Source organism: Anolis sagrei, chromosome 2, assembly GCF_037176765.1.
Source record: "Anolis sagrei isolate rAnoSag1 chromosome 2, rAnoSag1.mat, whole genome shotgun sequence".
Lineage (NCBI taxonomy): Eukaryota > Metazoa > Chordata > Lepidosauria > Squamata > Dactyloidae > Anolis > Anolis sagrei.
The window spans coordinates 186,828,732-186,850,236 of NC_090022.1; the positions used below are offsets into that span (position 1 = coordinate 186,828,732).

At 41.0% G+C, this 21,505-nt stretch overlaps 1 protein-coding gene across 2 annotated transcripts in view; it reads right to left on the bottom strand.

Moving 5' to 3' along the window:
* COL2A1 (collagen type II alpha 1 chain) overlaps positions 1-21,505 on the bottom strand; it is a 105,099-nt gene that overhangs the window by 77,078 nt on the left and 6,516 nt on the right. Inside the window, exons 2-10 of one of the 2 annotated variants that reach the window (XM_060762956.2) lie at positions 20,833-21,039; positions 17,504-17,520; positions 16,070-16,102; positions 15,917-15,949; positions 15,751-15,804; positions 12,771-12,872; positions 10,216-10,293; positions 6,070-6,114; positions 5,916-5,969 (exon numbers count right to left, since the gene is read on the bottom strand). In XM_060762956.2, coding sequence (XP_060618939.2) covers positions 5,916-5,969; positions 6,070-6,114; positions 10,216-10,293; positions 12,771-12,872; positions 15,751-15,804; positions 15,917-15,949; positions 16,070-16,102; positions 17,504-17,520; positions 20,833-21,039 — 623 coding nt within the window. The remainder of the gene's footprint in view (positions 1-5,915; positions 5,970-6,069; positions 6,115-10,215; positions 10,294-12,770; positions 12,873-15,750; positions 15,805-15,916; positions 15,950-16,069; positions 16,103-17,503; positions 17,521-20,832; positions 21,040-21,505) is intronic. The other variant, XM_060762957.2, reaches the window with a different exon arrangement.

Consider the following 21,505-nt stretch of genomic DNA (forward strand, 5'->3'; position numbering starts at 1 on the left):
GGTAAAGGTTTCCCCTTGATATTAAGTCTAATTGAGTCCAACTCTGGGGGTAGTGCTCATCTCCATTTCTAAGCCTAAGAGCCGGTGTTGTCCATAGATGTCTCCTAGGTCACATGGTTGGCATGATTGCATGGAGCGAAGTTACCTTCCCGCCTGAGCAGTATCTATTGATCTACTCACATTTGCATCTTTTTGAACTGCTAGGTTGGCAGAAGCTGGGACTAAAGACAGGAGCTCACCCTGTTCCACAGATTTGAATGGCCAACCTTTTGGTCAGCAAGTTCTGCAGTTCAGCGGTTTAACCCACTGTGCCACCATGGCCCATACTGAGGGACACTGATTTTCTACTCATGCCCTGGTTGTAAGGAGCTTCCTATAGGCAATGCACTATACAGAATAGTGGGCAAGACAGGCCTTTAGTCTAATCAATACAGTTCACCCCATGCTCTCATCATCAGCTCCAAAGGGTAGTTATTGTAGCCCTGATATCAGTAGGAAGCTGGAAAAAGCTGCACAAAATATTGAAGTAAGTGAATGACATCATCTTTGTTTTCCACTCACTCACAGGTAGGGTTTTTAGTAATTATTTTGTTCATGCAATTAAGAAGGCACAAAGCCAAGATTTTCCCTCTCCAGCACCATTTTGAGCACATCAGTGTGAGAACTGGAAAGAATGATGAGCATTAGGCATTGAATATTGGCACAAAATGTTGCTTTGAAATAATACAGACTTTAAAGGCATGAAGTTGTATAGCTAGCCTAACAGAATAAGGTAGTATGTCATAAATATAAGATGTACTTTAATTTAACTGCATCCAAAACTGGAAGGAGACTTGCAAAAATGACATTAGGATGGTTGTACATTGCCATATAATCCAGTTTCTGAATCCAGATTATCTACTTTGAACAGGATTATATAAGTCTACGCTGCCATATAATCCCGTTGAAAGCAGATAATCTGGATTCAGAAACTGGATTATATGGCAAAGTAGACAGGTCCAAAGATGTAAGGCTGCAGTTTCAGGTTGCTGTTTTTTAAACCACACAGCTGTTTTACCACTATTCTTAACAGCCACTTTGGATACTTTTTAATGGAATATTTACTTTTTATGGTTTTCTTTTCCAGAAACCAACTTTATACAGCAATTTAGTTATCGCTTGCAGGATAATAAAAATAAGGTGGAACTATATAAGACATGTGTTATACACATTATACAACTCCAGACAGACCTGTCAATGCAGATGCTAATAAAATCTATTCAAAACCACTATTAAGCATATTCAATGACTAAGGATGGAAATACCAAAAGATCTAAAAGCTATTATAAGCAAGGATTGGATTTGTGGGTTTTATCCCAAAGTCCACTAAAATAGAAGACGCTTACTTCTTGGGAGGAGAGCAATGTCCAGTCTCGATAAAATAGTAAAGAGTAGAGACATCAGACTGGCAACAAAGATCCGCCTAGTCAAAGCCATGGTATTCCCTGTAGTAACCTACGGATGTGAGAGCTGGACCTTAGGGAAGGCTGAGCGAAGGAAGATCGATGCTTTTGAGCTGTGGTGGTGGAGGAAAGTTCTGAGAGTGCCTTGGACTGCGAGAAGATCCAACCAGTCCATCCTCCAGGAAATAAAGCCCGGCTGCTCACTGGAGGGAAGGATACTAGAGACAAAGCTGAAGTACTTTGGCCACATCATGAGGAGACAGGAAAGCCTAGAGAAGACAATTATGCTGGGGAAAGTGGAAGGCAAAAGGAAGAGGGGCCGACCAAGGGCAAGATGGATGGATGGCATCCTTGAAGTGACTGGACTGACCTTGAAGGAGCTGGGGGTGGTGACGGCCGACAGGGAGCTCTGGCGTGGGCTGGTCCATGAGGTCACAAAGAGTTGGAGACGACCGAACGAATGAACAACAACAACTAAAATAAGCATACAATGATTAGCTCTATATCTAAAACCCATGAAGGAAATAAGATGCATAAGGCTTCTGAAGGAACTGAATCCATGGTAGATTTAACACACATTGTCTCTCCAAGCAAGAAGGAAGCAGCCAGGCTTTGAAGCTGCAAGGCTATTCAATGCTAATCAAAGTGTCCAATTGCAACATTTACACTTGCCTCAAACAGAGAAGAGTTCTTACTCCCACCCTGGACATTCCAGAGATATATAAACCTCACTTGCCTAGTTTCCAACAGACCTCACAACTTCTGAGTATGTCTACCATAGATGTGGGCAAAACGTCAGGAGAGAATGCTTCTGGTACATGGCCATACAGCCATGGGTCATGAATGATTTCCATTTCCTCCTGAATTTGGACCACTCAAGGTGGGACCACCTCATATATAAATTACATTTTTGTGACCACAGAGTGACACTATATACAGTAATGGGTCCACTGAGGCAGGCACCCAAGCCACTGAGATGAATCTCCAATGGACTTAATAAATGGAGCCCTGGGATACAATCATAGTATCTACTGTCCCTTGGATTTATCACTTGCTGGATTTATTCAGGTTTAGGTAAAGGTAAAGGTAGTCCAGTCATGTCTGACTCTGGGGTGTGGTGCTCATCTCCATTTCTAAGCCGAAGAGCCAGCGTTGTCCGTAGACACCTCCAAGGTCATGTGGCCAGCATGACTGCATGGAGCACCCTTACCTTCCCACATTTGCATGTTTTCGAACTGCTAGGTTGGCAGAAGCTAGGGCTGACAGCGGAAGCTCACGCCGCTCCCCGGAATCGAACCTGCGACCTTTCGATCAACAAGCTCAGCAGCTCAGTGCTTTAACCCACTGCGCCACCGGGGGCTCCTTTATTCAGGTTTAGTATTCATAAAAATGAGCTATCCAAAGTGCTGAATCCCATTCTCGGTGCTTTCAGAACTCTTTAAGAATTCAGAACAAGACCCAGTGTGGATTCACTGATTTGCTAAGATATGAGACAACCACTACCACTAATAAAAACCTCGAAGGGACCTTCCAGACGACTTATTTCCCAGAATCTGATCCCAGGTTTTCTGCTTTAAACTGGGTCATATGAGTCCACACTGACAGATAATCTGGGATAAACAGAAAACCTGGGATCCGATACTGGGATAGAGGGCCTATCTGGGAGTGCCCTTACTTAGCATCTTGTTCACACCACAACAGCAACAGCTCATCAGCGAGAGTTAGGCCCTGGGATACAGCCACATTACCTACTTCCCCTTGGACATATCACTTGCCTGATTTATTCAGGCTTAGTACAATGTGGTGGGTGGGTGGGTGTAAGTATGTGCCTTCAGGCTGCCTTTATGGCAATTCTATGAATATTTCTAGTAAAATATCACAAGATCATTCCAGGAGAGAAAGTGACAGAATACAACACATTATCTCCAAATCTCTGCTCAAACTACTCAAAGACATTGCAATATTTGTTTTTTGCTAATATATTAATTGAAGTTAATTCTAACAAACCGATTAGCTCTGTGTGTGAAGGTGTGATATTGATATAATTTCTATGTGCTTGTATTTTATCTGCTCCATATCCACCAAGAATGGCATACTATGTTTTTTTTAAAAAATCATAGCAAAATTTAATTATTTTAAAGGCATTATTTAACAATTGGTATCAAAGCCACCATAATAAATATTAGTAAATTTCAGCATGATTAATGAAGTACATTAATAAAAAGATATTCGAACAGAAATTTTATCCAAGCATTTTAATAAAAAAAAATAACAAAGATGGATAATTATAACTCCTGTTGTAGTGGCAGGGATCCATATAGTGGACAACAAAAATATGTCCTTTGTCTTTGCCAGATTAACTGATCTTAAAGGCCAGTCAAAGAATAGGATTTCAAAGGCTAAATCCACCAGTCTGAAGTGGGTCCAAAAACACACTATTGACCACTGCAGTAAAGGTAAAGGTTTTCCTCTGACATTAAGTCCAGTCATATCCTAATCTGGGGGTTGGTGCTCATCTCCATTTTTAAGCCAAAGAGTTGGCATTGTCCGTAGACACCTCCAAGGTCATGTAGCCGGCATGACTGCATAGAGCGCCATTACCTGCCACTGGAGCAGTACCTATTGATCTACTCACATTTGCATGTTTTTCAACTGCTAGGTTGGCAGAAGCTGGGGCTGACAGTGGAAGCTCATGCCACTCCCCGGATTTGAACCTGTGACTTTTTGGTCAACAAGCTCAGCAGTTTAACCCACTGTGCCACCGGGGGCTCCAACCACTGCAAGCAGTGCAGAATTAGTGTAATATAGTATGGCTATCTCACCTGAATGAACAGTTGAGCCATTGCAATCTACATTTTAGATCACCATTAAAGGTCTTACCATTTAAAAAAAGCAGTCCAGTATGACTATAACTAGTATTTGCTTTTTTCTAGATTTCCTTTTTTCATATCAGGAGCAACTTGAGAAACTGCAAGTGAGAGAATTGGCCACCTGCAAGGACATTGCCCAGGGGACACCGGATGTTTTGATGTTTTACCATCCTTGTGGGAGGCTTCTCTCATGTCTCTGCATGAGGAGCTGGAGCTGACAGAGGGAGCTCATCTGTGCTCTCCTCGGATTTGAACCTCTGACCTGTTGGTCTTCAGTCCTGCTGGCACAAGGGTTTAACCCATTGCACCAACGGGGGCTCCTTTTTTTCTAGATAAGCCCACAAGCGTCACTCCTGGTCATTTCAGACAAATATTATGTTTCATCAGGCAGCACCATGTTCAGAAAAACTCTTAAATTGCAAATATTTATCTATGATCACTTTTAGGTTTATAAACGCATTTTCTTAAAAAATAAAACCCCAAGTAATGGAACAGATGGAATTGAGACCATCACAAGCAGTGGAGAGGCTTAAATCTGACTTCTTTAACTTGCACCTTTCTCTGGGCCTCAAATCCAATCCTCCCTTTCCCCCATCAGTACAAAGGGTGAAACAAAAGGTGGGAAAGGCTTATATTGATACCAATTATCCCCTAAAAATGTGCACCTACCCATGTTATATAATTAATGTAGAAAAGACTTTGCATTATTGTGAAAAAGGGTTTTCTTTTTTTTTACTTCCCCAAAACCTATAGCTCATCAGTTTCATTAAGTAAATCTGCTTCCAGGGGCAGCTCAACCCATTACGCAAAGTAAGCATTTGCAGTATAGTTGATTTTGCCCAGGGGCGCTCTTGAGGCGCTCTTGGGGGAAAATAGACCTTATGCGAGTTGTAGTTACTGGGATGTATAGTTCACCTACAATCAAAGAGCATTCTGAACTCCACCAATGATGGAATTAAACCAAATATGGCACACAGAATTCCCATGACGAACAGAAAATATATATCAGTGATTGGTCGGGGGGGGGGGGGCACCAAAATACTGTTTGCTTACTGTTGAAAATTACCAAGGGCCGCCTCGGTCTGCTTCTAGTCGAGTGTTATGGTCAAGGGAAAGGGGGTTTCTCCCTATCCATTAATGTCTTCTATTTCTAAAGAACAGGCTACAAATGTTCTCTCCATGGTGGTGCCTTTGACATAAATACTATACTTTCATTACAAAGTCAAAATTTCAACCATTTTACTTGGTGTTAGATATGCTCAAGTCCACATCTGTCAGAGAACGCTTTCAACTGGTAGTTTGATCAGCAGTGCATGCAAACATTAAAAGAGCTTTCCAATGTGCTGAACCTATTTGGGAAGAAGGGCTTCTTCAAAGTTCCTATTTAAATCCAGAGTCAATTCATTGCTCTTTATTGATATCAGAGGCACTAGCTTCCACTGACCATGCAACCCCCAAGTTTAAATAGCCATCCACTGATTTTGGAGTTTATAGTAGCTAAGAGGAGATTGGTGGGATTATTAGGCAACAGAAAAAAAAGAAAATATTATGCATGCCTGTTATACTATGTTAGACATGTCTATTGTGCTTTTTCAATACTCACGCTAGCGCCAGATTCTCCGGGTTCTCCAGGGCTGCCTTGAAATCCTTGAGGGCCCTGAAAGAAGATCACAAAGTAGACATCTTCAGTGGTCACCTTCTCCCTCCTTTACCACATTTGCCCAAAATGAGAGATCATTCAAAAGAAAGGTACTTACAGGAGATCCTGGTGGTCCTGGGGGCCCTCGTGGTCCCATAGGTCCCTATTGGGGAAAAACATTTTCAATAAGTTAGTATAATTACAGAAAGGGTCAAGTTTCAAGACAAGAGAGACATTTAGGCCTAGCTGCATGATTATTATGGAGCAGAACAAGGCTAATTCCGTGGCTTTTGCACTGACACAGCACCTTTCAATCTCTCTTTCTTCTATGCACCATCCAGGACTGTTTTTATTTATAGAAGTCATTCTGAGGTGAAAAAAAACCCCACATATGCACTCACACTCACTCTGTCTTGGAAATGGTCCATGTTTACTAAGCCTGAATTTCATTTACAGCTTGCCAAGAAATGCTAGAGAGCAGAAATTTCCTGCTGGAAGTCTTGTGGGATCTTGAAAAACAGTAGCTGCTGTCTCTTTGTATCCTCCAGCCCATGATCCAAGTGCAACAGCGACCCAGCCCCCTTAAACAAATCTCTCTGATACTTCTCTGTCTATAATCATCTGTTTCAACTGTTTTGGCACATGGGTCAGGAAGTTCTGGCAAGGGATGTAAAGGCCCAAAGCCATTCTTAAATAGCCAGCTTTCACATTAAAGCATTCTGTTTGATTGGCTTAAGCAATCTTGAAATGGCAAACTTTTTTTAAAAAAAAGTTTAAATCAAATTAAAATTAATTGATTTATAATTAAATACAGTTTGAAACACCTTTGGTATGAAGCAAGGTGGAACTAATGTGAAGGATGGAGTCACTGTAGCTTCACATCAGGAAGGGATCTGGCCCTGTTGCTGGCATAATGAATGTGCAGCTCTCTTGATGTTGTGGGACTGCAAGTCCCATGATCCTTCAGCACCTGATATGTAGTTAGGACTAAGACAGTGGTCCTCCCACAATTCCTAACAGCTGGTAAGATGACTGGGATTTTTGCGAGTTTAAGTCCAAAACAACTCGAGGTCCAAAGGTTAGGAACCACTGGATTAAGAGGAGTAAATCAATTGGCATCAGTGGAACTGCATGGCTGATTGGCATTCATTTATTTACACAAACAAAGGATATAGATCCCCAATTAAACTGAGGTATGAAAATGCCGATCATTTCCACTATTTTGGCAGCCACCTCTCCACCAAAGTCAACATTGACACCAAAAAACAACACCGCCTGAGCTCTACGGGTGCAGCATTTTTCTGAATGAAGCAGAGAGTGTTTGAAGACTGGGACATCTGTAGGGATACTAAGGTGCTTGGTTATAAAGCTATTGTCCTCCCAACCCTGCTATATGCCTGCGAAACATGGACTATCTACAGACGTGACATGCAACTCCTGGAACGATTCCATCGGTGCTGCCTCCGGAAAATCCTGCAAATCTCTTGGGAAGACAGGCAGACAAATGTCAGCATGCTGGAAGAAGCAAAGACCACCAGCATTGAAACGATGGTCCTCTGCCATCAATTCCACTGGACCGGCCACTTTGTCCGGATGCCTGACCACTGTCTCCCTAAGCAGTTGCTCTATTCCAAACTCAAGAATGGAAAACGGAATGTTGGTGGGCAGGAAAAGAGGTTGAAAGATGGGCTCAAAGCCAACCTTAAAAACTGTGGCATAGACACTAAGAACTGGGAAGCCCTGGCCTGTGAGCGCTCCAGCTGGAAGTCAGCTGTGACCAGCAGTGCTGCAGAATTTGAAGAGGCACGAATGGAGGGCAAAAGAGAGAAACATGCCAAGAGGAAGGTGCATCAAGCCAACCCCAACTGGGACCACCTTCCACCTGGAAACCAATGCCCTCACTGTGGGAGACGATGCAGATCAAGAATAGTTCTCCACAGTCACCTACGGACCTACCCTGGAGGATTATCCTACTCGGACAACGCAGGCTCGCCTAAGTAAAGTAGTCAACTAGTGGTCAGAGTAGAATATATTTTATGTACGTCTCACTGGAGATCCTGCTGGATTGAAAAGCAGGATTAAAAATAGATAATACAGCATCAATGTAGCTTTTTCATGTGTGAAAAGTTCACCTAGTAGGTAACGGAATATAAACTGCATGGGGACTAAAAGCTAATCTGCATTGTTTCCTGTACGAAACTGCTCTTCTGATTGATAATAATATAACAGTTCGGCTCTTTAAGGGAAAAGGCAAATGCTTTTCAACATCAAGAGTGGTTAATTCTCATCAAGTTGAAGGGACATACTACCCTAACACAAATACAGTCCAGCAGTCCAGCAGCAATACAGTCCAGCAGCAATTAAAGTGGATCCAAAATGCCAGTGATGCTGCATCTCAAATATCCCATTCTACATAGAAATGATCAAACATTACACTAAAAAGACATGTTTGATTTCTTTTACCCACACAAACCAAAACCCTGCCACCATCCGCATATTTGATATATTATGTATATCTCAATAATATCAAATGTTAACGGAAAAAGGAAAAAGGACAGCAGTACCAAGAGCAGCATTATCCACCAAGGCATTCGCTGAGTCCCGTTCAACCCTCTTACAAGCTATTGCTTTTGTACAGAATTTTAAACTATTAATAAATAATAGGCAACCAGAAGCACCAAGGGATAGATTCACAATTGGGCTAACCCATTTCAACATGTATATGGATGTTTGTATGAATGTTTCTAAATCTAAAATATTCCCAACACATGTTCACAGAAAGTTCTGCGATCACGTCCCACAAAGGCACATACTGACATGCTAGTTTTTGGATGTTTAAACATTGTTTTATGGAGGGGCACCCAGTGGCACACTTAGCCCAACATCAGCTATGTCTCACAAGGCTTCTCAGTCACAGAAGTAAGGACTCACATGAGGACTCAAGGGTAAACTAGAGGATTAAAACAAAATAATTTAGGATCCTTCCACTTATATCCCAGGATCTGATCCCAGGTTTTCTGTTTATTCCAGATTATCTCGCAGTGCAGACTCATTTAATCCAGTTTAAAGCAGAAAACCTGGGATCAGATCCTGGGATATAGAGCCTGTCTGGAAGGGCCCTAGGAGGACCCACACTGAGCTACCAGCCAGCTGAGGACACACAAAGGCAGAACTGCACATCACACCTTCACTTGTTTTTCTTTGGAACCTAGTAGAAGAAAGGAGGTATTTTGCGCCTCTTTTCACAAGCTCCCTAATCTCTCTCTAATCCACATGATTTTGTCATATCTCCAGCCTCCCATGCGTGCACTGCCAGAAATGTATGCTCTGTCAGAGCAATATAGTGTCTTTGTCCTGGGTCATTAGACTTAGGATCACCGGAAACAAGCAAACTGAATACCTACTTAAAAGTAAATCCTGCACATAGCAACACATTTTAATCCAAAAGTAATGTTCAGAATTATTGCTCAGAAGTCTATTGAGCCTCATTTTAAAGATGGTTGAGCCACCTCAGCTTCCACAAGAGGTTGTAACATGGCCTAATTCCTAATTCAAAGGAAAGCTTTTGGCAATGTATGACTTACTATTTAAATTCTAATTATGCTTGGCAATGAGTGATCACCTATGATGACTGTTTTAAACTTCAAGATGAGAATCACTTCAAAGGGTAGCAAGGGAGACTTTTACCAAGACCACAAAACCAGCAAAAGACCCACCAGAACCATTCAATTGCATAGAAAAGGTCAGTGTTCTTGGTTTTTATCATTTGTCTTGCCAAGACCAGAAGATCTAATGAGCTGGATTCTTGACCTCAGAGCCTAAAACAGGCATGTGCAAACTTCGGCCCTCCAGGTGGTTTGGCTTCAACTCCTAGAAATCCCAGCCAGCTTACCAGCTGTTAGGAACTGTGGGAGTTGAAGTCTAAAACACCTGGACATCCAACATTTGTCTATGCCTGCTTTAAATTCTGCATCCAGCACTATGCTACCCTTAGTATTACAGTTACCAGCTAGCCTTAGTATTACAGTTCTGTGAATGGAGACAAACAACTTCTAAAATGGTATTCTTCACACTACCACACTAGAATTTCCAGGAATTATTTGGTGGGGATTAAGCAAACATAAAACCCAGAGTTTGGAAAAGTTATCATTTTGGACAACAATCTCCAGATTCCCTCAACCAGTGTGGCTATTTTTCCCAACTAGATGCAACCATAATAAGTAGATCCAAGCTCATGCAACTGAGAAACTCCCCAGCTCCTTACCATAGGTCCTTGCATCACTCCCATCTGAGCACCGCCAGCTTTCTCATCAAATCCTCCAGCCATCTGAGCAGCAAAGTTCTATAAAGATAAATGGCAAAAAAAGAACATACCCAGTTTCAGTGGAGAACATTTGCACAATGAGAAACAAAAGAATGCTTTTCAAAAGACCTGATTTCCCCTTAGTATCTGATGGGCAACTGTACCTATGTCACAGAGGAAGAAATTAGGACAAACTGTTTCTCTTTTTGCACGTTTGCTCTCCTTAGGGTTCATATCTCCATGCAAATGTTTTATTGGGTAATATTGGTGGGTAGAGTATCATATGGATTTTAAAAGACAGGACTTTTCTAAGCAGCAAAGATTGCAGTTGACCATTCTAATGTTATGTTTCCTCATTTTCCACAATAGAACACAGGCAGGAGATCTATAGTGCTGTGCTACACACTTTCACAATAGCTGGTTGATCAGCTGCTTGAAGATATAAGAATATATGATATAAGAAGAGACAGTGTCTAGAATATAGGAATATACCAGAATATAGGGATACATTAGTACATAAAAGATACTATAGGATGCTTGAAAGAATTAGAAAATGTGGCTTTAAAACAGATGTTGGCAAATTGGACTTCACTCCAAGTCTTATGCATTTGAAAATGAACAGAACCACTTCCGTTTTGGACTACAACTCCCCAAATTCTCTAGTAAACACAGGAGCTTTGGCCATAATATTTGACTTATGAGAACCCCATCAATGAGGTACAGGAATAGGGTCATCAGCAGCCCTATTTAGAGATCCGATTTAATTGTCTGAATCAATCCATCTGTACTCAGTTTGTTTTTGCTGTGCACATATCCAGCAGTATGTATGTATGTATCATGTACATCTTCAATACTTTTTATTTAGGTAAAGGTAAAGGTTTCCCCTGGCATGGTCTAGTCATGTCCAATTCTGGGGGGATGTTGCTCATCTCCATTTCTAGACTGAAGAGCCGGCATTGTCTGTAGACACCTCCAAGGTCAAGTGGCCAGCATGCCTGCATGGAGGGCTGCTACCTTCCCACAGAAGCGGTACCCATTGATCTACTCACATTTGCTAGACTGGCAGAAGCTGGGCCTGACAGCGGGAGCTCTCCCTGCTCCCCGAATTCGAACTGCCAACCTTTCAGTAAGCAAGTTCAGCAAGTCCAACAGCTCAGTAGTTTAACCTGCTGTGCCAACATTTGGGGCATGTTGTTTAGAAACATTGTGACTCACTGGATTGTGACTCACTGTGACTCACAGTGGAAATTAAATTATGTTAGGGGCCCTGAAAGATTAACTTAGGGAAATCTACTGATTATATCAATGGAATTTGCTGTCCAGATCAGCTAATCAACTGGCCAGTTAAAGAATTTGTCTCAGAATTAAAATCTGCTGATCTTTAGCTTATATTAAACATGATACACAATGCTAGCTGTTGGACCCAGTGCAGTGTATATAATTTTGACAGCTGAAAATTAATGTTTTATATATTTCATATATGAAAGGTCCACCAGACCGTAAACCTATACCAGCCAGTTGAATCTAAACAACTGGGTATGAATTTGGACTAGAGTTGATAAAAGGACGGTTTAGCTGAAATGTAACTTAGAGAGGAACCTACTGAAATTAGTTGGGTTTGTAATGTAAATATTCTATGCAATTTTTGGAAGTAGCATTTCACTTCTGTTTATTTAACATAGGTCCCTTCCACACAGTCATATAATCCAAAATATCAAGGCAAAAAATCCCACAATAACTGCTTTGAGCTGGATTATCTGATTTCCACACTGCTATATATTCCAGTTCAAAGCAGATAATGTGGGGTTTTATTCAACTGTGTGGAAGGGGCCTTAATGTCATAGATGTAGCATGTAGTGTTTCAGTTTATACTGCTGTAACCGTTCATCTTCTGCTAGTTGTGCAAACATATATACTTCTTATTTTCTCTGTTTTTGTACAATCTAATTGTGGCTCAATGTAGTCTAAAATCTATATGTTAAATAATAATAATGTTAAAGGAAAATAATTCCATGCAACTTGGCCTACATCTTATTCACATGGGCAATGATCTATCCAGGTGTGACCCACTGTGATGCTCCTTTGTGGCTGCTCATGGTTAGGTTGGCTTGGGGAAAAGAAGAAATTGCAGTTTTCTGAAAAATATTATTCGTCATTGGTAGTACTCCTGTTGAAGAACCCTATGATGATTTTTTTAAACTGCATGTGTCTTTAAAATAGTATCCAAAAGCTGCTTTTAAAAAATGCAACACAAACTTGCATCTAAACAAATAAAGAGAGACATAAGTTTTTTGATTTCCATCACAAGTGTTTGGCTCTGAAGGCTTGGCATTTTTATCTAGCATGTTATATATACTGAAGTAACCCCCCCCCCCCCCCTCTCCCGATCTCCAAGTTAGAACATCAGGAATTCTTGATAGTTTTGCTCAGTGAAAGAGCTCTTTTCATCACTTTCTGTAACCACACTTTGTGGTATGCAGGGACCGGGTGTGGGGGATCAGGCTGAGCGTACTTACTCCGCCAAGACCAGGGGGGCCTGGAGGGCCTGGGGGTCCAGGAGGGCCAGGGTTGCCAGGTGTACCAGGTTCGCCATCTCTGCCGCGGGGGCCAGGGGTACCCTGTTTATGGTAAGCAAAAGGCAAATTGTCAGCTATTATATCCATACTCCTAACTCTCAGTTCCAACTAACTTAGAGTCATTGGTTGTTATACATATTTTCCTGCTCAAAAAATACATGTTTGTGTGTTTACATACAGTATATGCCTTCAAAATACTGCTGACTTATGGTGGCCCATGAATTTCATAGGCTTTTCTTAGACATGGAGAAGGAGGCTTTTCCAGTTCTTTCCTTTGAAATATAGTCTAAAGCACTGGTATTCATTGCTGGTCTCTCACCCAGTATTAACCACAGCCAACCCTGTTTGACTTCCAAGGATCAGAAGGAACCTAGTGCTTTTATGCCATTTAGGCCATGTCTGTTTACTCAGTACATATCTACTATGTTCAGTGTAAAAAGATGTAGGATTGCACCCTGTGAATATCCAGCATTCAATTCCCCCTATTATTTGACACTAGTATTCATGCCCTAGTCCTACAACATGGTGTTTATAAAAGGATCACTGATGTGCCAACAGCTACATAAGTATGAAATAATTTGTTGTTATATGCCTTTGAGTTATTTCCAACTTCAGTCAACTCTAAGGTGAACCAATCACAAGATTTTATGGGACAAAGACTATGTGTCCCAAGGTAACTCAGTGGAGTTTCATGGTTGAAAGGGGATTCAAATCCTGTCATCCAATGCTCAAACCACTATATACAATGCAACAGTCCGTGATTTGCAGAATTACTATGGCATTAGGCATATCAAATGGGGGAAGTTTATGACTGAGGGGCAAGCTGAATGCAGAATTAGAAAGGAGCAGTGCAAGTTATTTGTCCCAATCCCCTGCTCAATGCAGAATTAGAGCATTTTTCAAAAGATTGCTGTATAGCCTTAGTTCGGAGTCTCCAAGCCTCGGGATCCTATCTACCCTTTCAGAAATTTGCAAGTGTCCAGTAAGGGAGTGTTCCTACTCAGCCCTGGAAAGTGACCCTCACTGTTAAACAGTTGCTTCAAATGTTACCCTGAAATCTATCCTTCCTATAGCATAAGACGAACAGGTCTGCCGACTATCCTTCTGGTCATCAGACAACCAATAGCAGCTTATGGTTTCCATGAGAGTTGAATGTGTGCTCCAGGTTTTAGCCTCAACATAAAAGAAGCTGTCCAAAGTGCTGAACCTATGGGGATGGTAGGTTTCAATACCACGGAGAGCTCATTTCAAGACAGAAAGCCAAAGTAAGTTCACTATCTGACTGACATGGAAGCTAAATCCTTCCCTCTCCTATGCAACAGCCCTCATGGCATTTGAAGAGTGCTGTTGTGTCTCTCTTTAGTAGCCATGCCTTCACTCTATTCTCATAGCATTTCCGTCTTGGTTGCTTGACTCTAAATCTCTTGCTTTTTGTCTACCTGCATCCTTATTTAAGTACAGCATACAAAGCTGTACCTACTACTCCTTATGAGAACTATATTTCTTGTAAATTATGATTCTGTCAATACAATCTATAAATAGATATTATTATGCTGTAACAAATATGTACTCCAGCCCAAAAATCTGAGGTGCACAAGGATTTTTTGCCCGTACAGCTCCATTCCACAGAGGTAACAGAGCTATGATTACAAAGAATGGCAACAAAGATCCTATTGCTTGATATAGTTGCATAAACAAATAACCTCAAATGAATGGACATATCAGAAGCTGTGCACTCACAGAATACTTAGCTACAGTGACTATAGGATCTTCTATGCCTTGCCTTTATGGATTCCCTCACCTAGTCACCTAAGGTCAACAAGCTTCGTAACAAGCAACAAGTCAGAAAAGGTTTTTCAAAAAGGGAAGTGAGTTTTTGTTTCTGTGGTCCAGAAATAACAATAAAAATGTGTGGCTAGTAGCTCAGTTTTATAGACATGAAACCCCAATGTATTTCTATATTTGATTGAAAACTAGAGTAGGTTTTAATCTCATGGAGTATTTATTTGCTATTTTATTTATTATTTATTTACTTTATTTATATCCCACTCTTCTAACCCTTGTAGGGGACACAGACCAGCATACAAACAAACAGTACATTGCTGTCTAAGGTTTTGATTGCCATTCCTAAAAGTAAAGAGCAGTGCTGTTGGTCTATGCTTTTAATATTGTTGAGTAACACTTTAAAAATGTTTGTTATTTGGTAACATTTACTACATGGGATTTTTTTCTTATAGTATTTCCTCAGGGAACCTAAGGTCCTTTCTAAATTGCCATATTATAATCCAGATGATCAAAGTAGATAATAAGAATTATCTACTTTGACTGGATTATATGAGTCTACACTGCTATATAATCCAGTTCAAAGCATACAATCTGGACTTTCTATAGCAGTGTAGAAGGGGCCTTAGATGACACAGATGCTTCTTTTCACCATCTCTATATTTTCTTGCTCATAAATAACCCATGAGATCAACCTGTAAGTTTCCCAGATGTCTGATATCTGAACCTGGGTCTTCCCAGTGTCTTTCCGGATTCAGCAAACTAGCTCTGACCTGGGTGGGTGCACTTAATTTTTTTAATGACATTTCAGTGTTTTTCTTCAAGTAGGTACACCAGCTACCAAGTGAGTTGTGTTAATTTATCTTCATGTCATGCCAAGTTGTATTGTTACCAGAAGTAATGCATAATGTAGGTCAGCTAAAGGACCTGCCTTAAAGAGATGGTGGGGAGGATGTTAGCCTGATAGACTCAGTTTCTCATGCCATGCGACTCTATGCATGTTTACTCAGAAGTTACATCCTGCTGTGTTCAGTAGGCCTTACTGCTAAATAAACAAGCACAGGAGTGCAGCTTTCATCCCGTGGATAGAATGTGAATGAGTACATGTGAATGAGGGGGAAAGGAAAGCTCCTCTTACTTTTTCTCCTTTATCTCCACGTTCTCCTCTTGGTCCTTGTTCACCAGAAGGTCCCTGCAGCAGGTAAGGACAGAGGACCCAGTTAAATATTCTCAAGTGGTTTGGTAAAGATTCTTCTTCTCCAAATTATTTAAATAATGTGAGGCAGAGGGAGCTTGCTTCTTACCTGTGGTCCAGGGGGGCCTCTTGGTCCTACAACCTGGTGAAGAAAGAGAAAAAGAGAAGTACACATTAAGCACGTTGAATTGGAAGCACACCATATACTAATAGCTTTCAGTGGTTATGGAAGATCAAGGGATGCAGCAAGCTTGAGACTTACATCTTTAATATCGCCGGGTTCTCCTTTTTGTCCCTGTAAAATGCAAAATGTACAGAGTTTTTAAAAAAGACACCAAAGCTAAGGAAGTATGTACAGATATATTAACACATTAACCTCTATTTAGTGTCACTGCTTAAATACCATGCTTAGAGGGAAGGATACTTGAAAAGGTGGGAAGCATTCCAGTCCCTATTTTGCAAAACTGGAATGCATAACCTCAACCTAAAACATGAATAGTCTTATTGAAGTCAATGGAAGTATTCATTGGTCTTACATTCAGCCAATGTTTCAGCTTTTTCATTAGACTTGGAATAAGGATGCTGTTCAAATTTCACACCCAAGAGACAGCTCAATTCTACATTGCTGGAACTATCTGTCTGTTAACTCTTACAAATGGGTCCCCTCTTGTTCTTCGCAAAAATCTGAAAATTATAAATATGGGTAGCCAGAGACTAGTAGAGATGCCAATTGCCCTGCTCCTGTGGCTTTAAAGGACTCTTGATTGACAAGGAGCAATCTGTAAAGTAGACATGGGCAAACTTTGGCCCTCCAGGTGTTTTGGAATTGTGGAACCAAAACACCTGGAGGGCCAAAGTTTGCCCACACCTGCTGTAAAACCTTTGGAGATGCAGTGGTAACGAAGTAATAACACCATGCTAATGTTGACTCTTATTTTCCAACCTTTTCAAGCCAGAAATTCCAAGGTGGGGTAAAACAAAACAGAAATAAGCACGTCTCCAAGGCATTTTGTTGCTAAAAGGCCAAGGATAGTGTTTCTCAGACTCTGGCCTTCCAGGTATTTTGGGGTCCATTTACATTCTATAATTTCATTTGGCACCATTTAAACTACCATGACTCAATGCTATGGAATCATGGGAGCTCTCATTTTGCAAGTTATCAAACAGCTGCCATGATTCTATAGTAGTGGTTCTCAACTTGTGCATCCTCGGGTATGTTGGCCTACAACTCCCAGAAATCCCAGCCAGTTTACCAGCTGTTGGGATTTCTGGGAGTTGAAGGCCAAAACATATGGGGACCCACAGGTTGAGAACCACTGATCTATACCCATGTTAAAGAGGTGTCAAGCTGCATTAATTCTACAGTGTAGATGTAGCTCTAGACCAGTGGTTCTCAACCTGTGGGTCCTCAGGTTTTTGGCCTACAACTCCCAGAGATCCCAACCAGTTTATCAGCTGTTAGGATTTCTGGGAGTTGAAGGCCAAAACATCTGGGAACCCACAGGTTGAGAACCACTGCTGTAGACTTTATATCCAGAAGGCCTAGGCATCTTTGGCATTCTGGGAACTGATGTCCAACTGAAAAACCAAAGATTGGGAACCAATGGCCTCAGAGAGTGAGCATCTAACAAAGCTGGTAGCCTTGGAAAGGCAATAACATAAAATAATAATTATTAGCAGCATTCAGTTGTCTCACCTTAGGTCCAGGTTGCCCTGTTAAGATCAAGGGAGGAAGAGAGGAGAAAAAGAAAGTGTCAGCATTCCTTTACAAGTAAATGATACAAGCACTGCAGAATACAAATACCTTTACCTGTTCACACAATAAGGAACACACAACACAATAAAGAACACACAAACAAGACAGGGGGAGCAGGATAGGAAGACCAGGAAGAAACAATGACCAGATGTTGGTAATGAGGAGAAGCTTTGCTTTCCTGAGCTAAGACTCTCTGCTGTGTCGGAGATGCTGCTGCCCCAAGAAAATGAGGTGCAGAGAATTTTTACCTTCATGGGGATGCACAAGGTCCCATGCAAAGAGATAAAAGCAGGGAAGCACAGTATTATCATTCTAAGCCATCCATAGCAGGTCCAAAGCCATACGGCAGCAGGCTTGTCAATTTAATTCCATTCTGTCCCACAGGAATGCTTGCTCCGTTTACCAAAGCATCAGTACACATTTTGGGTTGCAATCCTGTGTACAGGTACATATGCCTAAGGCTGGACTCCTATGCACATGTACTTGGAACTAAGTCCCATGAAACTCAAGGGAACTTGCTTCCAAAGAAGCCTTTAAAGGATTAGGCTGCAAGTCCCACAGACTGAGTTGGATGGGCTGCAAATTTAAGTCTTAATATTTAATAAATTGGCCCTTTTTTTTAAAGCCACAACTCAGTTGGACATGGAGCCAATCAGACATTGATAGATTCATCTGTTAAGCACTAGAACTGCATACAGGAAGAAGCAACTTTAGGGGATGTTTTAAGGTAAGCGTGACACAAAACACAAAGGTTAAAAGCCACATTCAGCATAAGAGCATACAAACATGCACAGAATCATGATAAACATTTGCAAGTCTCAACCCTTTACTCATTCTGGCTTTCCCGTGGTTTCATTGTATATATATATTTAAAAATCTCAGAAGCCTCAAAGGCAGCCAGAATAGGTTAAAGAGTTTTAAAAGGCCACTTCATCTAATTGTAACACAACTCCTCAGCTAGAACTAAAAAAGCCAATACAGTGTTACCAAGAAGCAAGAACTTGAATGAATGTTGGATGCCTTCTTTACACCCTTGGCCTAAAATCTGCAAACCCTGTGTGGACATGTCCTGGGCAATGCTTTGGAAAGTAGGGAACTATGATTAATCTTCCCCAGTATCTAAGATATGAAAACAAGGCCTGGTGTCATGTTCTCTCAAGCCCAAATTTTGACCTCTTGGCTCAAAGAGAGAGGTTTGTTATGAAATTCTTAGTGCCAAAGGCCTTTATAAATAGAGGGAACCCAATATATTTTCTGCCAAAATTGTATGCAATTTTACTATGAGTGGGTTGACCAAAAAGGAGAATATTCCTCCAATATTCTCACCACCCAAAACCTACATATGGAGAGGTGAACCAGTGGTCAGCCAGATGTTGGATTAGCCTATTATGAAGAAGCTGCTCAAGCCATCAATTCCAACATCTGGAATAAAATACTTTTTTGGAAGTAGGAAACCCAGAATTTCCTAGAAAGCATGGGGCATTGAGAGTTGCTATTCTAAGAGCAACTTTCCAAAAACTAGAGATTTCTCCCTTCTACCTTACAGTTTGTAAACTTTTTCACATCTTTGATCACTGTATTGTGAAGACACTACAGGTAGTCCCCTAGTTAGGAACAAAATAGGTTCTATCTAAGTTGGATTTGTATGTAAATCACAACAGGTATATTTTAAGTGTAAACTCCAACCATTCATATATATATTTACACACACACATACATACAGCTGGAGTTTACACTTAAAATATACCTGTTGTGGCTTACATACAAATCCAACTTAGATAGAACCTATCTTATCCAACTTAGATAGAAATCCAACTTAAATAGAACCTCTCTCTCTCTCTCTCTCTCTCTCTCTCTCTCTATATATATATATATATATATATATATAAGTTTTAAATAGCATAGAGAAGTGTTAACACCCCTGTGGTATTTGTTTTGCTGCCCGTGCCCCTGTTCAGAAGATTTCACCCCCTTTCTTTCTCTGTGACAATTGGATTTTGAAAAATTTGGCTTGTTGTGGAAACAAGGATTTCTGAGAAAGCTTCAATGGAGATACCTTTTCCCCTTGATAACTCTTTCAGAAATGATTTTCCCTTCCTGTGGGTAGATTTCTCTCACTTCCTGTTGTCTCACCCCCTGTTCTTAACTATTAGTCATTTGTAAATTGGATTTTTATAACTTGGGGACTGCCTGTACTCAAACCTAATGCAATCTAAGGGCAACCCAGAAAAGGTAAAGCATGCCCAAAGCACACTGATATTAATGGAATTTAAGGAACTGACTAGTTTATTCAATACCATTGAACTCAGGTGTGCTATTCTTGAAACAGCTGTTGGGGAATTCTGAACATTTTAATATATTCTTATGAATACTGTGATCACTTTTTTCTGGCTGGCAGCCATTGGCTGCAATCTGCACATATTTGGACATGTTCCACTGATTTCAGTGAAGCTTTATTTTCATTGAATTGTTTAGAATGGGGCCACTCATCCTTAAAAGAGCCCTTTACGAGGAAAGGTTTTGCCATTTGGTTAAGATTTAATTAGGCCTTTCAGTCTCAAAGGGACTGTAAATGAACTGCTCTTATCAAGCTCACCCTATAATTTCTGACAGGGAAATCACAGTTACATGCTATATAGAGAGGAAATTCACAGTAACATATACTTAGCACTGTGAAATCTCTGCTTGTTTCTGCAGTTTAAGAAAAAAAATATACTGGGGAATATGATTGGACAGTTGTGATAGAAGGGCACAGAAGACAACTTGATTAAAGGATTGCATTTACTATGTCTGGGTAATTAATGGAGATCAGATTCATGATCTGTCACTTGGCAGATTATCTGGGCAAGCAAAAAAAAAACAAAACAAAAAACCTTCTAGACCAAACACAGGGAATCCCCAGAAATAGCTGCCATTTTTTTTCCTTTCAGGCCATCAATGTACTCCTAAAAGGCTAATATTTGTGTAACTAAGTCTCATTTTGCAAACTGCTTTGTAAATGTTAATATGTTAATAGCCCCTCAATAATGCTGCACCTCTGCTTTCCTTATGTATTGGCTCAGTGACGATGTTACATTGCACTTTTCTGCAACCACCCAGTTCCATTAACCATGAGAAGTAGCCTTTCCTAGCAATAGCCATTCCATGGATGTCACAGGTCCAGCATTTCGCATCCATGGATCTCATCCCTCCTTGCCCCCTCCCCAACCCCGCGACTGTTAACTCACAAGTAATTTATTTATATGGAAAGGAAATAAATAAATTACGACCACTGGTGGTAGGCTGGTCAGTTGGACAGATGGGGCAACATTCTCCGAAGGGGATCTCGGGGTTAGGACAATCTCTCATTTCTTCGCAGAGTATGTCATCGCAGAGGACCGTCCCAGTGTCACAGACACAAATCCGGCAGGGTTCGGGTTTCCATACATCTTTATCACTATACCTCTGCCCATCCTGCACACAGCTGCCTGCCTCCTCTGTGCCGGAAGGGCAAGGGGAAGGGGAGAACAGTGGGGAATAAAAGGAAGCAAAAAAACCAGAAGAGGGGAGAGAGAAAGAAACAGGGTCATAACAGCAGCACTGGTTACAGCAATCCTGTATAATAAGTACCCAAAGATGGACACACTCACGCCCCTCTTACCACAGGCAGGCTTCATCCAAGAACACCTCTCTGTTTTCCTCGAAGTTATGAGGATATTTTTGGCAAATTGTCATCCACAAGCAGAATGAAAAGGCCTTTAGTTAACTGTTCCCTCCTCTCTCCAGCTCGAACACAGAAACTCCTCTCAGGTTTCATCATAATGAGGCAAAGGGATGTTGTGGAGGCTCAAAATGGACTTTTCATCGTGAATCAGGGCACACAATACATTCCTGTACACTCTGGCCTGGTTTCATCTCCAAATTAAACCTCTGAGGTAAAGGATGGAGTAAATGCCTTCTTGT